We start from the raw sequence: 19,477 nt of genomic DNA, 5'->3' as shown, positions 1-19,477 counted from the left end.
CGGCCTCAGCCACCCAGTGTGCTGGGATTACAGGCGTGAGGCACTGCGCCCGGCCTGTTCTCTTTTTTTTTAACATTCAGACCTCCATCCTCTCCATCCTCCATCCCCTCAGGCACCTCACCCCAGAGGTGCCTCTGTCTCCAGGCTGGTGTGGGGCTGGGCTGCTGGTGTCTGTGGTGCATGAGACACACTCCCCCGCAGACACTCCCTTCCCCCCACAGAGCTAGTGAGGTTCCCTGGGCGGTGTGGATGCCTCTGGGCCTCTGACTCACACGTGCCTTGCCTTCCTGTTTCTGTCCCATCTTTGACACCCAGCACGGGCAAGGTCAGGTGGAGAGGAGCGCCTCTCACCCAGGCCAGGCATTTGTAAACCATGACGTGGCACTCCATGGGACCCTATGGGAGCTGGTGCAGAGGCAGTGGGGAGGAGGGCGGAGAGCAGGCCTCTAAGGCACTGGCCTTCCCCCCGCAGGTACATCCCCTTCTTCCTCATCCTCTTCATGTACTTCAGCGGCTGCTTTACTGCTTCTAAAGCCGAGAGCTTGATGCCAGGGCCTGCCCTGCTCCTGGTGGCACCCAGTGGCCTGTACTACTGGTGAGTGGATGTCGGCAGCAGGGGGGCAGAGGCAGAGGCACTGAGTGAGCCACCGCAGCAGAATTCTGCACTTGCAGAATCGTGGGGCCCCGGCAGGGGGCGGGGAGACTGGCCCTCTCTGGGTCCCTGCTTCCTCTAGTGTCTAGTGGGGACCGTGACAGTGCCCTGTGGTAGCCTCTGCTTCCAGGAAGCCCAGGCCTAGGGGTGGCAGGGAGGTGGGAGGAGAGGGTGAGGTGCGCAGTCTCTGCATCCTCAAGCCCCGCTCTCTCTGCGCCCCGTGTCAGGAACCCCAGTGCTGCTCTGAAGCTGGGACAGTCCCCCACCAACACCAAACCCTGTGATGGGCCACGGTTTCTGCCTCAGTGAAATGGGGATGATGATACCTGCCTGTCTCCCTCTCAGACGATGAAGATGCTGAGGGGAGACAGGGACTTTGTCAAATGTAAAGCACTGTGGAGAGGCCAAAGACAGATGGGGGTTCATGGCATAGGGGCTCCTGGCCTGGGGCTCTCTCTTCTTCCCATCGCAGAGGACTCAGGCCTCAGCCAGTCTCCTGTCCCTCCTCTGTCACTTCTGCCCTGGAGACAGGTCACCCTGGGGTTGTGGATATCATGGGAAGGACCGGGTTGGGGCAGGACTGGGCCCTTCTCTGATGGGAGGCCTCCCTCAAAATGAACCAGGCCTCCTTTCCTGGCCCATCTCTAGCCCCTCTCTCTCTGGCCTGCCCCTGTGTGGCTGAGACACCCACCGGGGCTCATCTGTATGCTCCCTGGGGATTAAAAAGAATGCGAGACCGGGCACGGTGGCACATGCCGGTAATCCCAGCACTTTGGGAGGCTGAGGCAGGCGGATCACCTGAGGCCGGAAGTTCGAGACCAGCCTGACCAACATGGAGAAACCCCATCTCTACTAAAAATACAAAATTAGCCGGGTGTGGTGGTGCATGTGTGTCATCCCAGCTACTTGGGAGGCAGAGGTTGCAGGAGCCAAGATCACGCCATTGCACTCCAGCGTCTCATTAAAAAAGAATGGGTGTCAGCTACAGTGAGAAGGAAAGACGTTAGAGAGCTCCTGCCCGTGTTACCCATGGCATACTGGCGTGGGGGTGGCTGCAGTGGGAGTGGCAATTGTTCGTTGCTTTCTCCCCTAGTCAGTTTTTGTCATGTGGAAATACAAACTTAATGTGACCAGGGAAGCCAGAAATACACATTTGCAGGTTATTTAAATATTGGCAACAAACTCAACATGTAAAAAACAGTAACTGTGGCAGCTAAATTAATACGCCGCCCCTGGACTGCGGCTGAGAGCAGTGCAGTTCACCAAGTGCTGGCACCAGAGGACTCTTCTGCCAGGGAGGGATGCCAGGCAGGACAGGGCTGCCGCGGCCACTGCCTCACCCACCCCTGCCCTCTCCAGGTACCTGGTCACCGAGGGCCAGATCTTCATCCTCTTCATCTTCACCTTCTTCGCCATGCTGGCCCTCGTCCTGCACCAGCAGCGCAAACGCCTCTTCCTGGACAGCAACGGCCTCTTCCTCCTCTCCTCCTTCGCACTCACCCTCTTGCTTGTGGCGCTGTGGGTTGCCTGGCTGTGGAATGACCCTGTGCTCAGGAAGAAGTACCCGGGTGTCATCTACGTCCCTGAGCCTTGGGCTTTCTACACCCTTCACGTCAGCAGTCGGCACTGAGTCTCTGCTGGGTGGGAGGTGGGCCCTGGAGGGCGTCCGAATACATGAGTGGGAGGGGTGTGGATGTGGATGTGCAACCAGAGACCGAGAGCATGGGCGGGTGTGCCTCATGTGCGTGGATTCGTGTGTGTGTGTGTGTGTGTCTTGTATGTGTGTGCAGAGTGCATCATTTTCAGACTCGACTATTGCAGTCAAGTTTCGAAAATCCGGGCCCTTGCCTCCTCTGCACCTGACCACACTCTCAGGACTCAGGGCTGCTCTGCTCTTCCTGGTCATCTTCTGGTAGCTATGCAGGGGAGGTCTGGGTGGGGCAGAGGCCAGGAGGGGACCTAGTGTGTCATCCACCCACCACCTGGCTCATCCCTCAGGCCCACCCCGGCCCTACGTGACAGGTGACGTCAGCCTCCTGTGGCTGCTGAGCAAAGCGTTTGCCCTCTCTGGGCCTCATTTGCACTGGAAGAGCCTGTGGTCCCAAAGCAGGTCAGTAGGTTGGGGTTGCTGACACCCCTTGGGGGCAACTCTGGGACAGGTGAGTGGCTCTGTCCTGTCACTGCCCTCTCCCTGCATGGCGGCTGTGTGCACACCTGTGAGGTATGGAGCCAGCCCAGCCCCCAGAAGCCGCAGGCGCCGCCCACTCCCCTGGCGCTCCGGCTCTCCAGCTGACCCTCCCCTACCCGAAGCTCTGTCCGCCTGCTCCCACTCCAGAAGAACTGTGGCACGAGCTTCGGGCAGCCTGGCTGCAGGCTTTGAGCTGCCATGGAGGGCAGGGCTGTCCTCACGAGCACTGTTCCCGGGGCCCTGTTGAAGGGGTTGGACCACCTTGAGACTCTGGTCAACCTTGCCTCCTCCAGAATCTCATGCCTCCTGCCACGGCCCTGCTCCCAGAGAAGGGAGGCCTCATTCTCAGCATGGTGTCCTCCCTGCCCCCCGCCCCGCCTTCTCCCAGGCATGGGGACAGGTGCCCTCACAGCAGAATGACCCATCGCCTCATCTGGCCAGCGCGGGCCCGTGTGTGCTCGTGTCTCTGGAGGGCCTGCCTTGCCTTTCCCGGGCCCTGTCTCCTCTCCTGTGCTCTCAGGGAGCCCCATGCCCCGAACTCTCCTTCCCTGTTGGGGTCCCCCCAGTCCCTGGGTCAGCTGTGTCTACTGGCCCCCTTGGGTGGTGAGGGGTGTGAATAAAGGCTGATGTGTAGCCAAGCCTGGCTGGCGGCTGATCCTGGCTTTGGCTGTGAACTGGGCAGGCAGGAGGGGGTTCCATGGAGTCAGGAGAGACCAGCTGCTCCGGGCCCAGGCCAGAGCCAGAGGCTCCCCCTAGCAGCAGCCCTGGGCAGACCCCTCAGCCCTGATCTCGCCAAGAGCAGGTGCTCCCACTGCCACTCATGCCACTCAGTGGGAAGAGCTCAAGGCGGGCCTCTTCTTGGTCAGTCCCAGCTCTTCAGAGAAGACTGACTGGGGTGGGCCGTGGACAGGAGACCGGGTCTGCAGGGCTGTCCCACGGGGCCTCCCCGCTGTGCCGCCAGCGCTGGTCCAGAGGCGGAAGCAGAGGGTGCCTGCCCTTGGGGGAAGGGGGAAGGTTGGCACTTAGCCTCGGGGAAGTCATTCGACCCCTTGGGGCCTCCGCTCTCAATATTCAAAGGTCTCAGCCTCACCACACAGCCACCAGTGACTCACCAGGCTCATGCCACGAGACAACACGGAGGAAAAGCCGTGCTGGGCAGGAGACGACGCAAATCCCGCGTCCGGGTCCCCGGCCTGACCAGCACACCCGCTCGCTCCATCCCCTGCCTCCGGGATGCTGCCCTCTACGGGGCTGGGGGAACATTTCACAGGCAGGTGGGCCTGCGCGTGTGAGGCCTCAAGCTTATGCAATCGGGGGACCCTTGATAAGAAAATAGTCGAAACAAAACGGTCAGTAGAAACCAGGCATGAAAGTAAACACTTAGGAAAAGAAATCACAGCAGATTATCAGAGCCTTGGAGACTCGTGCCCCTCTTGGCCAAGATCTCTTTGGGAAGTTTCCTTGAAGTGTTTTCCTAGAAATACTCCTCAACTGCAACCTGGCCTCACTCGACCTAGAAAACTAGGCCAGTGGTTCTTTTCTTTTTTTCTTTTTTTTTTTTTTTTTTTTGAGCTAGAGTTTCGCTCTGTCGCCCAGGCTGGAGTGCAGCGGTGTGATCTCGGCTCAGTGCAACCTCCGCCACCTTGGTTCAAGTGATTCTCCTGCCTCAGCCTCCCAAGTAGCTGGGATTACAGGTGGGCACCACCACACCTGGCTGATTTTTTGTATTTTTAGTAGAGACGGGGTTTCACTGCTGGCCAGGCTGGTGTTGAACTCCTGACCTTGTGATCTACCCACAGCCTCCCAAAATGCTGGGATTACAGGCGTGAGCCGCTGTGTCCGGCCTGCCAGTGGTTCTTTAAGTGTGGCCTTGATGACTGGCTCCAGAATGGCAAAGGAAGAGGCAAATTCTACTCCACCCTGTCCCCCAGAATCAGAAACTCCAGGACAGGGCCCCGCCAGTGATTCTGATGCAGCCTCAAGTTTGGGAACCACCATTCTAGGCGCTGTCTGCTCAAAAGTGTGGTCCCCAGGCCTGCAGCCTCAGCTTCCCCAGGAGCCTGTGAGGAAGGCAGCATCCCGCCCCATGTAGACTTCCCAAATCTGCATTAATGGGTTTTGTCAGCACCGCTCCAGGACTGCCCTCAGTGCCTCGCACTCCCGGCACAGGTGTGGGCCTCGCGTCGGTTTGCTGGGGCAGCCATCATTAAAGTGCCACACACGGTGGCTTAAAGCAGTGGCTTCCCTCTTCTCACCCCTGTCCTGGGGTAGGTGGGTGGGCGTGACTCAAACTCTGACAGGGAGGAGTTGAGTCCCCAGCTAAAATTCTCTGGGTGTAGAAACAGGTGTGAAGAGGTGACTCGGGGGACATGATTTGGGGAAAAAAGCACACTTTTTAAAAAAATTTCTACTGTTTTAATTTTTTTCGCTTTGTTGCCCAGGCTGGAGTGCAGTGGCATGATCTCAGCTCACTGCAACCTCTGCCTCCCGGGTTCAAGCGATTCTCCTGCCTCAGCCTCCCGAGCAGCTGGGATTACAGGTGTTTGCCACCATGCCCAGCGGATTTTATTTGTATTTTTAGTAGAGGTGGGGTTTCACCATGCTGGCCACGCTGGTCTTGAATGCCTGACCTCGTGATCCATCTGCCTCAGCCTCCCAAAGTCCTGGGATTACAGGCGTGAGCCACCACGCCAGGCCGAAAAGCACACTTTCCACATGGAGGCGGTCAGGAAAGGAGCAGGGAAGCGAGAATGGAGCCCAGGCATCCCAGTTTGTCCATGTGCCTGTGTGAAAGTGGCACGACACCCCTCTTCCTCTGGGCAGTGCCTGGGGGCCTATTGTAGGGCACACCCGTGCGGCCACACCTGCTACTTGTGAGCCGGACCCTGAGTGTAGAGCCCTATTGACTTCAGCTGTGGACAAGGGCCTCATGCTCCAAACAGAGAAATGGGATCTCAAGGGGGAGAACCCAGGGGAGCCTCGAAACCTGCCCGCATTTCCTATGTGGGGGAGGGGAGTGGCATGAACCCCAAAAGGCTTGGGAGCCTCAGCAGCTTCTGTGGAAGGGGTAGGGGCTAAGGATGGGGAGAGGAAGGAAAGGAAAAAAGGGGCAGCCTTCCTGGCCAGGGTAACCGGCACTAAGAGGCCTCACCCCAAGCCCCTGAGAAGCCTGCGGTGGGGCCGGAGACTCAGCCTAGGCCCCTACCCCACCCTTAAATTCCCTGCAACTGACACAGGCTGGGAACCGGCTGTGCGCCGGCCACTTGATTCTGCCAACAGCTCTGTAATTCAGCGGGTGAGGAAACTGAGGCACAAACAGAATGACTGGCCAGTCACTCAGCAAGTCAGCAGAGGGGAGGACTGAATGCCAGCCTGAGAGCACGGAAGCCTGTGTTCCCTGCAATACCGACCCCCCCGCCTGCGGGCCCCGCCGCCCATCTCTGAGTTGGAAGGGTTCCCTTCCTCCTCCAAGATGGTGGGTGAGGAGCCTTCCATACGACAAGGCTGTAAAGTGCCCTACTCCAGCAGCAGCTTGATGGCGTCCCTGCCGAGTCCCAGGAGAGAGAGAGAGAGAGAGGGCCAAGGGCCCCCTCTCTGAGTTTCCCTGACCCCTTCCTGGAGTCCAGGGCTCCCGGGAAGAAACACTGGCATTTGTCCCTTTGCTTTGGCTTCTGGGGGAAGAGACCCCGAGCCCAGGGAGTGCCTTCTGCAGCCCCATTTCCTCAAAAATCCAACCCGACCAGGTGGCGGGGCATTGGCTGTGCTCAGGAAGCTGGAATCTGACCCTGATGGCGTGGGGCCCAGTCTCCATGGCAGCCGAGCATTTATTACCCGGGCCTCCACCCAGCTTGGCAGACTTTAGACTTGAGGCTGGAGGAAAGGGAACTGAGAACTCGGTTCTGGGAGCAGCAAGCCCACGGGTGGCAGCCGGGGCCCCAGGATGGTGAGTGAGGGTCTGTGTCGGCCTGGCCAGGGCTGGGGGCCTGAGCCTCAGATGGAGCCCTCCCCTGATGACTGTTTTCCTTCCTCTGCTGCAGGCCAAGTTTCTTTCCCAAGACCAAATTAACGGTAGGTTGGGTTTGTTCTTTAATTAGCAACTCAGCAAAATATGGGTCTCATTAGGCAATTTGTTCTGCCTGTGTTTTCATGGTGGGAGGGAAGGTGGCTGGGGGAGAGCTGGGCCCACCCACGGGGTCGAGAGCTGCAGGGAGGCTGCCGTCGGTGGGGTGGGGGTCAGGGGTAAGCCTTCAAAATAGAAATATGGCTTTATACTTGCCAGAGTGATTTACAAGCCAGGGTGTCAACACAGAGCTCACTAGGTGTCCCTCCAGAACCTGACCAGTTGGATTTGGAGACTGAGGGAACTGGGGATGGAGAGAGACTGTTAAAGGTATGGCTAAGGCTCACACCTGTAATCCCAGCACTTTGGGAGGCAGAGGCAGGCGGATCACAAAGTCAGGAGTTCAAGGCCAGCCTGACCAACATGGCGAAACCCCGTCTCTACTAAAAATACAAAAATTAGTCAGGCATGGTGGCATGTGCCTGTAATCCCAGCTACTCGGGAGGCTGAGGCAGGAAGGAGAATCGCTTGAATCTGGGAGGCGGAGGTTGCAGTGAGTGGAGATGATGCCACTGTACTCCTGCCTGGGTGACACAGCAAGACTCCATCTCAAAAAAAAAAAAAAACTCTGGCTGATAGGGAAGGAGGAGGGGCTTTGTACTTGAGACAGAGCACAGAGGCCAGGTCTGCACTCTCTAGCAGGACGCATCTCTCTGCCCTCAGTCTCCTTATCTGTAAAATGGGGGGTCCACTGAGCCCCTCTGCCCTGGCACCAAGGCTGGTTTGGGCATGAACACCTTATTCCCTGGGTCCCCTACTCTGCCAGCCCCTGACCAGGCTTCAGTTTCACACCGTGCAGAGTTCTGTTTCCACAAGGTCAAGAGCAAAGAGTTGGGTTACAAAGAACTCTGGGGCCCAGACCTGGACAGGGGAGCCTCACGGCTGCAGCCCCCTGCACCTGCTCCTTGAGGATGTGACCCTGAACCTGTCCCAAGAGTGGACATCAGTGGGCTGAAAGGCCCCCTAGGAATCCCCATTCCTCCAGGTCCCTGGTGAAACGTTGCCTTCTCAATGAGTCCTTCGCTGGGACTGCAGATACAATTAGAGGCACCCTGTGATCCAGGGCAGGGGCCTGAGAGCCCAGCCAAGTGGGGTTAGGGTTTCCTGGGCCAGAGTTCCAGAGTTCTGAGTATTCCGAGCTTGGTCTAGAAGGGCAGGAATTGTGAGCTCCAAGTAGCACCTCCACGTAGACCCTTGGAACTCTTTATCCCAAGAGGAGGGCCAGGGCAGGAGCAGGGGCTTTTAAAACACAGGGCCTGGGGCAGCACCCTCTTGCCCAGATGTAAAGGTGATACTGAACAGCGGACTGAGGGCTGGAGTCCAGCTCTCAGCCTCAGCATCCTCCCACCCATGCCTGGTTTTGAGGCTCACTGACCCTCCCTCCTGGGACAGCCAAAGCTCCTAGACAGGAAGAAGGTAATTTCTCTTTGCATCCCAGTATCTGACACCAAGAAAGTGGCCGCCAATGTTAAATGAATGTGTGGAAGATTGGACGGGTTACCTAGTGAAGTGGGAAGACAGGGGCTCTGGAGGCAGCAGCCCTGAGGCCTGATCACCCGTGAGCCTGTTTTCTCACCTGTGAAGCAGGGATCCACCACGTCACCAGGCTGCTGTGAGCTAGGAACAGAGGGGGATAATGTCAGTTGCGTGCTGGACACTGGGCTGGGCACAGCCGGGTGTCACCCACATGTCGGGTCGGGCTGCCTCACTGCAGCTAGCAAGAGCCGTATTTTTAGAAACCTTGCATGCAGGATGTTAAAGCCAGCCATTACTAAATAATGTAGGATCAAACAATGTTTCAATCCCTACATCTATCTATACAAAAAGAGAAAAAGCCCTATTGTGATCAGCGGAGCTGGAGATTTGAAAGAAGTTTCAATTTAATGAATGTACTTGGTAGAAGGGTGAGAAATAGTTTAACAGTGGATCACATTAGCTTTAATGACCATTCATTCATTGGAAAAAGAATTGCACTCATTGGCACGCAGCTTCATCTGTCAAATCATGGTTGAATCAAAACCATAGCTTGGCAGTGGATCTAAGAGTTGGCAAAACTTGGGCCGGGTGTGGTGGCTCACATCTGTAATCCCAGAACTTTGCGAGGCCAAGGCAGGTGGATCACCTGAGGTCAGGGGTTTGAAACCAACCTGGCCAACACAGTGAAACACTGTTTCTACTAAAAATACAAAACTGGCCGGGCACATTGGCTCACGCCTGTAATCCTAGCACTTTGGGAGGCCAAGGCGGTTGGATCACCCGAGGTCAGGAGTTCAAGACCAGCCTGGCCAACATGGTGAAACCCTGTCTCTACTAAAAATACAAAAATTAGCTGGGCGTGGTGGTAGTGTAATCCCAGCTACTCAGGAGGCTGAGGCAGGAGAATCACTTGTACCTGGGAGAAGGAGGTTGCAGTGAGCTGAGATTGCACCACCGTAGTCTGGGTGACAAAAGCATGACTGTCTCAACAACAACAACAACAAATTAGCCCGGTATAGTGGCGCGTACCTGTAATATCAGCTACTTGGGAGGCTGAGGCAGGAAAATCACTTGAACCTGGGAGGTGGAGGTTGCAGTGAGCCGAAATCGTGCCATCACATTAGCCTGGACAACAAGAGTGAAACTCTGTCTCAAAAAAAAAAAAAGAGGTGACAAAACTCCTTTGTGGTAATTAAGTGGCTAGATGGAATTTATTTATTTGAGATGGAGTCTTGCTCTGTGCATGGCATGATCCCTACTGATTGCAACCTTCACCTCCCAGACTCAGGGGATTCTCCCACTTGTCTCCTGAGTAGCTGGGACTACAGGCATGCGCCACCACACAAAATATTTTAAAATATTTTGCAGGCATGAGGTGTGGCTCTATTGTCCGGTTTGCTTTCGTACTCCTGGGCCCAAGTGATACTCCTGCCTCGACCTCCCAAAGTGCTGGGATTACAGGCATGAGCCACTGTGCCCAGCCCTGGATGGAATTTATAATAAAGAATAGTGGGCCGGGCGCGGTGGCTCACGCCTGTAATCCCAGCACTTTGGGAGGCCGAGGCGGGTGGATCACGAGGTCAAGAGATCGAGACCATCCTGGTCAACACGGTGAAACCCCGTCTCTACTAAAACTACAAAAAATTAGCTGGGCATGGTGGCGCGTGCCTGTAATCCCAGCTACTCAGGAGGCTGAGGCAGGAGAATTGCCTGAACCCAGGAGGCGGGGGTTGCGGTGAGCTGAGATCGCGCCATTGCACTCCAGCCTGGGTAACAAGAGCGAAACTCCGTCTCAAAAAAAAAAAAAAAAAAAGAATAGTGCATATTTCCTTATTATTTGTAAATTGTGTGCTACACGCTTTGTACAGTGCAGAGCACACAAGTACATACATGATTAGAGCAAGTTGTTAAACTATCTAGCACAGCTGGTGTTATCCTAGGCAATGGAGTCTCACTCAGTCTCCAGGCTGGAGTGCAGTGGCACGACCTCGGCTCACTGCAGTCTCTGCCTCCCGGGTTCAAGCAATTCTTCTGCCTCAGCCTCCCGAGTAGCTGGGACTACAGGCACGAGCCATCATCACACCTTGCTAATTTTTTGTATTTTTAGTAGAGACAGGGTTTCACCATGTTGGCCAGGATGGTCTCCATCTCTTGACCTCGTGATCCGCCCGCCTCGGCCTCCCAGAATGCTGGGATTACAGGCTTGACCCCGCTGGGCTGGCATTTGCATTTTCAAAGAGAAGACTTAAAGGGGATTTTTAATCCAATTCATTTAACCCAATTAATCCTTTCATTCAACAAATGTTTGTGTCCTTTCTTTGTGCCAGCCCTGTTCTGGGCACTAGAGATACAACAGTGAACACAAAGACAAAATCCCTTCCTCACAGGAGGGGGTCACCGTCAAGGGAGGGGAGGACGCAAAGGAAAACAGTGAAACAGATTCGCTAGTGTGTTAAAGGGTAACCTGGCAGGAGAAAAAGGAAGGAGAGAGGGAGGTGGGGGGAGAGTGGAGAGCGGGTGGAGGAAGGAGCCAGCAGGAAGCCCAGCTGGGTCTCCAGCACCATGTTGTCTTGTTCTAGTGTAGTAATTCCTGGTTCAGATCTTGCCTTCCAGCTCTTTAGAGGCATCTGAGGCAGGGAGATGGCACCTATCTGATGTGAAGCTTTGTTAGGAGGCGGGCCTCTATGTGAGCCCTGGCCCTGCTGATGGCAAGGACCTGTCACAGGCCCCGGTGACTGACAGAGCTCGTCAGGGAGGGGTGCAGTGCACCCATCTGCACAGCCAGGCTAATTCTGGCCCCCAAGGGTGCGATGAGCAGCTTCCAGCACAGATCAGGCAGGGACAGCGGTGGGCCTCGAAACTACCCTCACCTGGGGGCAAACCCAGACAGAAAGACAAGGTGAGGGTGGCCCTGAGAGGTCCCCAGGAGCATCCCCTGAGGTGCTAAGGTTAAGCTCTGTGCTTGGGGAAGCCCTCTCTCTCGGTTCCCCTGATGTGAGATGGCATTGTCCCCTCTGGCACTGAGCCCTCTTACAGGCAATTGGGTTTTGTGGGAACAAAAGCTGGGGTCTTTGGCCAGGCTCTGGCCCTGCTTCCCCTGGGCCTCTTCAGCCACCGCCACCTGGTCCTGTCTTTGGTTTGCCCCTTCAGAAGCTCAGGCTCTGGAAAGTTCTGAAAGGGCAGGTAGGTGGGGCTGGAGTTTTCCTCTCAGTCTCTCCACAAAGGCCGCGAATGTGTCTCTAAATGGTACATGGCAATCTGCCTGTCTTTAGTGGCCCCCCCTGAAGTCCTAGACATGAAAAGCTACCAGGGAGGCCTCAGTGCCTTAATGAGGGAATATGAAGGGACCTCTGGTCTGGGCTGGGAATCTGTGGGTGGGGGGGTCCTTCTGCATCCTCCTTCACCCTGCTGCACGCAGTGCTGTCTGCCCTGGAGTGGAAGGCAGTGTGGCCTGGTGGGCAGAGCTGCCCTTCGGGAGCCCGGGTGCCCACAGCCAGGCTCTCAGTGTTCAATGCCCTGTGTGCACATAGGAATAAGAGGGGGTTCACGGCAGGTTGTGGGGATGAAGCAAGGCCCTGAGGGTGGAGTGCTCAGCAATGCGAACTGTCATTGTTGCTGACATCAGCTAAGGGACTGATGTCCAGGCCTCTAAGGACCTACCTGGGTGGTGTGAGAAGCAGGAGACAGAACAGAGCCCTGAGCCCCAGGCTGGGAGAGCCAGCGTGGGGCCACTGGGTTCCCACGGCTCCAACCGCAGGCCTGGGTGCCTAGTCTGAGTTGAACAAGAATCTCCCTGTCCTGATGGCAGCCCCACCTACCCCCAAATCAGATGCTCAGTCAGTGGGGTCCAGGGACTTTTCCTGAACTCTCAGCTGACCTTCCTGAGCCTCCCATGGCCAGAGCTTGTGGGATAGCTATGTCAGGCCGGGAGCCCTTGGCTCTAGCTGCCTTCCACCTCCACCACCTACTGAGGAAGAAAGGGCTTCAGTCCCTGGGAGAACTTCTCGGCAGGACCCCTTGAAGTCTCTAAGAACAGGGTCAGGGCCCGAGTCCAGGGACAGCTTGAGAGTCAGCAGCCTGGAAGCCAGGGCAGGGGCAGCAGGCTCAGAAATGCCCAAGCTGCAATGCTGACAGTGGTAAGATCACCGCTCTCTGCTGGGCCTCCTGGATTTCTGGCCCTCACAGTAATCCTGAGCCTTTATTATTCCCATTGTCCAGAAAAGTTGTGTTTGCAGAGGTCCCCTGGGGGTCTGGACGTCCTGCTGTGGATTCTTGCTCTCCCCCGTGGGCCGTGGAGGGGCACTGTCCTGGGAGTTCTAGTCCTGTGGGTTGGCAGGGAGGAGGAGGGAGAAGGGAGAGAGCTGGTAGGGAGGAGGGGAAAGGGAGCCAGATAAAACACAGGACACCCAGTTAAATTAGAATTTCAGACACACAACAAATACTTTTCCAGTGGAAGTATATGTCCCTATGCAAAATTTGGGACACAATAAAATGTACCCAGTAATGATCTGAATTCAGTTTAACCTGGCAGTCCTGTATTTTCATTTGCTATATCTAGCACCCTTGGGAGGGGAGGGGAGAGAGGGATGGAGGGAACGGGCAAAAGGAAGGGGAAGAGAAAAGAGAGAGAAGAGACCCAAGGACGGGGAGGTTGGCGTGGGCAGAGAGTGACCAGACGCTGCTGACCCTCCCTCTGGGCTGTGTGCAGAATACAAGGAATGCTTCTCCCTGTATGACAAGCAGCAGAGGGGGAAGATAAAAGCCGCCGACCTCATGGTGGCCATGAGGTGCCTGGGGGCCAGCCCGACACCAGGGGAGGTGCAGCGCCACCTGCACACCCACGGGATAGGTGAGTGGTGGGGGAACAACGGGGAGGGGGGAGGGGCCGGCAGGTGGTGCAGACAGTAGAGGTGTGGACAGCTGAGTGTGAGGGGCAGGTGGCAGGGAGGCCTCCTGGGGACCCAGCTGTGGCAGCCCCAGACCAGGAGCACTGCAGCTCACTTGGGCTTTCTGGAATCCTCCTCGCAACCAGTGACATCTCACAGACCTCAGGATCCAGGAATTCTAATAGACTTATCAAACCCAGGCAAAACCGCGCTGACAGTGATCCCAATGTTGTTTTCATAGAAACATTTCCTTTTGTTGAATATTTGCCATGTGCTTAGCTCCCAGAACCCGATAGGCAATCTCCTAACCCCACTTTTTTTTTTTTTTTTTTTGAGAGAGTCTCGCTCTGTTGCCCAGGCTGCAGAGCAACGGTGCGATCTCAGCTCACCACGAATTCTGCCTCCCAGGTTCAAGTGATTCTCCTACCTCAGCCTCCCAAGTAGCTGGGATTACAGGCGCCCACCACCACACCTGGCTAATTTTTGTATTTTTAGTAGAGACGGGGTTTTGCCATGTTGGCCAGGCTGGTCTCGAACTCCTGACCTCAGGTGATCCGCCTCAAAGTGCTGGGGTTACAGGCATGAGCCACTGCGCCCAGCTTGTTTCCTGTATTTTCACCAATGAGAACATATACAGTTTTTCATAATCAGAAACAAGTTTTATGTTTTGTCATGTTTTTTCTAAGAAAATAAGGAGTTGTTTCAGAGGCTGGGGTAGCTGTTTGCATTGGGGGCTGGACACTCAGGAAGGAGGGACTGGCCCAGGGGAAGGGAGGTCCCCTGGGAAGAGCACTTGAACCAGAGCCCACAGGCCGATGTTCAGTCTCAGGCCCCAGCTTCCTCATCTCAGGGGGGTCACTGCCATCTACCAGGGTTACCAGAGGCCCCACTAGAGGATACCTGCAGTGGCGCTGGGAGCCCGCCCTGGGGCAGGCCATGCTGGGCCCAGGTGAGCCTGTGAAGGCTTGCAGCCTGGCGATGGGGTGCTCAGAGGTCTGATACCTGAGATCTCCCAGGTCCAGCTCCAAAGGGGTGGTGGTTTCCTTGATTTCTGTCTCTCCTAAACAAACAGGAAGTAGTAGTGGGGGAAGTTTTGATTTCCTGCAGTGACATCCAGGCCAGGGCTCGTGAAGGAGGGGCTTGGGTGGAGGCTGCAGTGAGGGGAGGCAGGTGAGCAGCCCAGCCTGGGACCGAGGCTTGAGGCCCAAGTGGGGTCACTGACCCATCCGGTAGTTGTGCTGTGGTGGTTGCTAAGGTGGAGCGGATGACACAGGGACCTATTTCCCTGCATTTCAGGGCAGGAGGGAAGCACTAGAAGGGAGTAGAGAAGCCCAGTGCTCCATCTGTGGATGGGACCCTGCACTCTGAACTTTGGGGCGACGATAAGCATTGTCACAGAGGACATTGCTGAAATGAAGAATGTCCAGCCCAGTGAGGGGCCCGTGGTAGGAAGTCGGTGGGAGGGGCTGCATCCTCTTCACTGTGACCACTCCTTGCCACATCCTGCTGCTCCCTGGTCAGGAGCCCTTGAACCTGCTGTGCGGGTCCCACAGGAGGCCAGCTGGCTTCCCAAGAGCCGTTCCCTCTGCTCACTCTGCTGTGTTTGCGGGTTTCCTAGATGGAAATGGAGAGCTGGATTTCTCCACTTTCCTGACCATTATGCACATGCAAATAAAACAAGAGGACCCAAAGAAAGAAATTCTTCTAGCCATGTTGATGGCGGACAAGGAGAAGAAAGGTTACATCATGGCGTCCGACCTGCGGTCAAAACTCATGAGACTGGGGGAGAAGCTCACCCACAAGGAAGGTAACAGCCTGGGGCCTGTTTCCCAACAGTCGGAGGGGATTAGGGGGTTGGGAGGAGGGCACCACCAGGGTTGTGCAGACCACCTCCGCTGCTGCACGCACAGGAGACTGTAAACAGATGCCATGCTAGGTGGGTGCTGGACTGGAGCCAGGGGAAGAACCAGAGGGCCTGGAGGGGTGCAGGGTGAAGGGGCATCCTGGAGGAAACCCAGCTGGGACCCCACAGGGCAGGGCAGCTGGAGCAGACAGTCCAGCCTCCCACTGTGTTCAAGCTCTCACTGTGGGGCTTCATCTAGTGCATAAGACCCCTGGGAGCACAGTGCTGCCTCCTAGTGATAAAGCAGCAGGGGGAGTGAGCAGCTCCCCAGCAGCAGCGCCAGGGGTGAAGGCAGGTCTAGACGTCCCTGCCCCCCCCTCCCATCACAGCATTCTCCCAAGTTGCTGCTGAGGTTGAGTTTCCAAATTGAGGTGTTACTTTGCTCCCTTTCCTCCAGACTCGGGCTGCTCTAAGCTCTTCCAGAAGGGGGCTCCATGGGGAACTTTGCCAGGACGGTTGGAGAACTGCAAAGACAGGTGGGGCTCCTGGTCCCAGAGCCCCATGAAAAGGGGTCTTTGCTTTGCACCTTCCTGCAGCCCAGCGGGCCTTCCTGCCTCAGAGCAGGACAGGCCTGGGGTCTTCTAGGAAAGCCCTTTGTCCACCGTCAAGGGGATCCCCACGCTGGGCCGTGTGCAGCCTTTGTTCTTCCAGCCTGCACACCCTTCTGCCTAACTGGCAGCAGCCAGCCTGCTCTGCCTGAGGCCAGGGCCCCTGACCCCGGAGCCTGGGCTTTCTAGTTAAGCTTCCCTGCTTGCCTGTGGTCGAGACAGGAGAGCTGGGCTTGGCCACAAGTAGGTGCTGAAAAGAGGCTTCAAAATGACAGACTTTCATCTCTGGTCAAATCACAATAAACCACTGCAGGAGTGGTTTGAGGTGGTGGTTGGACTCCTGAGTGTTGGGAGACCTCAGGTGAGTTTCCTAACCCCTCTCTCACCTCACTTCCCTTGCTGGAAATGAGGGTGCAGTAGATGACCCCTCAGGTCACTCCCGGCTACCACTCTACAAATCAGCGTGCACAGATTTTAGCTGACACCACTAAGGCACAGCACAGTTTAAAAATTGCCTGACATGCAAAAATGAGCTGGGCGTGGTGGTGCGCACCTGTAGTCACTACTTGGGAGGCTGAGGCAGGAGGATTGCTTGAACACGGCAGGTGGAGGCTGCAGTGAACTGATCTTGTGTCACTACATTCCAGCCTGGGCAACAGAGCAAGACCTTGTCTTCAAAAATAAATACATATATATATATAAACAGTCACCTGACAGCAGGCTGGGTCTCCGTACCCTGCTTTTCCAGGCTCACCTCTCATGGCTGTTTTCATTTACATGGACAGGGAAGACATGGGCCATCCTTCCCTCCCATGCTCCCCCCAGGACACTGCCCGGCCCTCTAGGCAGCAGGTGGAGTGAGCAGAGGGAGCATGCCTTATTTCTGTGGGCTAATGATCTCCATCTAAAGCAACACCGTGGACTCAGACTACATACATCTCCCATAACCAGCAGAGGAAGGTTTCACAGAAACCATGTGTTCCAGACCAGCAGGGACACCGAGTTTCCTTCCACTTGCCACAGGAGACAGGAAGGATGATACCAGCGGCAGGAATCCTTTTTCTGGATGATTGAAAGACAATGTTCAGTTTAATTAAAAAGCATCCTTGGAACGGCCGGAGAAGGCTGCAGGTGAAGCCTTCTCTTCCTGACGCTGGGACGGGCTGACTTCAGCACTTTGGCTTTTTATGGGTCTTTAAAGTGAGACGGAGTGAGAGGCTTATTCTACTCAGGTGTCCTCAGACTCGGCACCTGGATAAGTCCTGTCTCTTGCCCATGTGGGAAGAGGCTGCAGTGACTGGCCTTGGAGCTGATGTTGTTGGCCTGTCCCCTGGGAGGGTTTTAACCAGCTGGCTGATTGTAGACGCTTCTCCACAGAATGAGATGAGTTACAGTGCCCGCGACATTCTCCCAATACTCAGAACTACTGTCGGCTTAGGCACAAGGCCTGGGTAATTATACTTTTGAGAAGGACGGTCAAGCAGAGAATCGCGGGATTTTTTCTCACTGCCTGGAGTTGTGTGGAGAGCATCCAGACCTGGGAAGCTGACACAGCAGTGAGACTGCTTCTGCAGAAGGATGAGGCTGGGCTGAAGAGCCAGGGTACATTGGCCCCAAGAGGCTGCTGTGGGGAAGACAAGCTGAAACAGCTCTTGCTAATGCCTGGGACAAGCTAGTATTTTACCCCAGGAATCCAGAACCAGAAGAAACAGGCAAATGAACTGATTTTTTTTTTTTTGGAGCGAGGGAGAACAATGGCAGTTTTGTATGCTGTGAGCTCTCCACACAGTTGGATTTATTTTTCTCTCATGATACCCTCATTCCCCAAACACACTTTTTTTTTAGAGGTGATGGTAGCAGACACTGCTTGTCACTAAGTCCTCTCTTGGGGTGGTGAAGAGCACCGGCTTCGGGGGGAAGGCAGGCAAGTGAGGGGCAGGCTGAAGCCTGGGGCTGCGGAGGACGTCCGCTCTGCCTGGAAGCTGAGCTGTGGAAGGTAAAAAACTCCAGGCCAAAGGTTTCTAGAAATCCAGGCACAGGGGTCATATTTTCATGAAAAAAATAAAAATAAAAGCACAGGGTGGCATCAGTGACCGAATCCTTACCAGTACACCTCCCTACTCCCTGCCCCTGCAGAAAGCCTGATGGGCTCAAAATGTTATCAGTGGCTTAGGAGGGCAGGGGTAGGTTGTCCCTTTCTGTTCACTGATTTACTTCCTGGTCTATGGGAGTAGTTAACTGGACACTCAAGAAAGACCTTAGGGGAGCCCCAGTCCCCAAAGAACTCAACTTTTTTATAATGGAGCATTAAAGCCAGACTGAAAAATTAATGTGATTTTTTGCAGTGGATGATCTTTTCAGGGAAGCAGATATCGAGCCTAATGGCAAAGTGAAGTATGATGAATTCATCCACAAGATCACCCTTCCTACACAGGACTACTGACGGAGAACGCAAGTGCCTCCCCTGGACCTGAAAACTTGGCGCGATTCATTTTTAAAAAGAAAACTGTTGGGCCAGGCACGGTGGCTCACTCCTGTAATCCCATCACTTTGGGAGGCCGAGGCGGGTGGATCATGAGGTCAGGAGTTTGAGACCAGCCTGAGCAACATGGTGAAACCCTGTCTCTACTAAACATACAAAAATTGGCCGGACGTGGTGGCGTGTGCCTGTAGTCCCAGCTGCTCCGGACGCTGAGGCAGGAGAATTGCTTTGAACCTGGGAGGCGGAGGTTGCAGTGAGCTGAGATCGCATCACTGCACTCCAGTCTGGGCAAAAGTGAGAGATTCCGTCTTAAAAAAAGTATTCTTTTCATCTGGGGGAGATGGCAAACACAGCAGCAAGATGTTACCCAACTGTAGCAGAGGATAACCAGCAACCATAATAGATGATTTCATCTATGGTAGGAGCAGATCTTTAATAAAGATTTGTATTGATTTTAGTTAACTACCACGAGTCCTGCCCTTTCCAGCATGGAAGGGGCCTGCGGTTTGCAGTCCAGCCTGGAGTCTAGTCCTGGCTCTGCCACTTCCCACTGTGTGACTTTGGGCAAATCATTTCGCCCCTCAAAGCCTCAGGGCCCTCACACAAGCTTGACTCCCACTTCTTACCTCATGGGGCCCATTGAGGAAGGACTGAGCTAATGATTTAAGGGCAATCTACCAAGAGACTTACTGTGTATTTGGGGGCCAGACCCACCTTCCACATTTCCAAGATGAAGCCAGTGCTAGCTGAGAAGCAGCAACGAACAAAAAGCTAAAACCCTTATGACAATTCTTGCAGTGCCACAGGCCCATTTACAAATTCTCATTTCCATCTCAACAGATACAGTGACATAGCTCAGGCTGTTCATTCATCAACAGAGTCCAGAGTGAAAACACATGCTACAATGAGGCAGCATCAGCTGAGGGTGGCAGGAGTGATCTACTTTACACCCCACACCAAAGGGAACCAGATGTGAGCTGCTGCATTCACTGACCTTGCAGGGCTGGAGAAGGGGGGCTTCCAATGCTGTGAGAAATTCGAGCTGTCCCCTGGGCTCTGTTATCAGGCAGCAAGGTTCCAGGATGGTCTGCTCAAGTGGCCCACACTGGTCATAGCCTTAAGCCACTTCCCCAGGACTTATGGAGAGAAATAAAGGGATGTAACAGGCAATGGCCAGGGTCCAATAGTCCTGAAAAACAGTAGTGGGAACACTTAGGCCTTC

The 19,477-nt window shown here is 55.2% G+C and overlaps 2 protein-coding genes across 5 annotated transcripts in view; both read left to right on the top strand.

Annotated features, from left to right (window-relative positions):
• The window catches only part of CLN6 (CLN6 transmembrane ER protein), a 21,585-nt gene extending 18,107 nt beyond the window's left edge, over positions 1–3,478 (top strand). For all 4 annotated transcript variants that reach the window (XM_032244618.1, XM_032244619.1, XM_032244621.1 and 1 more), the window contains 2 exons: positions 473–595; positions 2,012–3,478. In XM_032244618.1, the coding sequence (XP_032100509.1) occupies positions 473–595; positions 2,012–2,282 (394 nt within the window). In that variant the 3' untranslated portion in view covers positions 2,283–3,478. The remainder of the gene's footprint in view (positions 1–472; positions 596–2,011) is intronic.
• A 3,128-nt stretch (positions 3,479–6,606) lies between these two features.
• Positions 6,607–18,348, top strand: CALML4 (calmodulin like 4). Its single transcript, XM_032244617.1, is given in 6 exon segments — positions 6,607–6,733; positions 6,736–6,783; positions 6,878–6,908; positions 13,145–13,285; positions 14,941–15,129; positions 18,119–18,348. Coding segments are annotated over 6 exon segments (612 nt in total). The 5' UTR covers positions 6,607–6,628; the 3' UTR covers positions 18,217–18,348.
• The last annotated feature ends 1,129 nt before the right edge of the window (positions 18,349–19,477 follow it).

The sequence above is a fragment of the Sapajus apella genome, unplaced genomic scaffold, assembly GCF_009761245.1.
Source record: "Sapajus apella isolate SASKATOON/1434 unplaced genomic scaffold, GSC_monkey_1.0 scaffold55, whole genome shotgun sequence".
NCBI lineage: Eukaryota > Metazoa > Chordata > Mammalia > Primates > Cebidae > Sapajus > Sapajus apella.
This window is presented reverse-complemented; position numbering and strand designations above follow the sequence as displayed.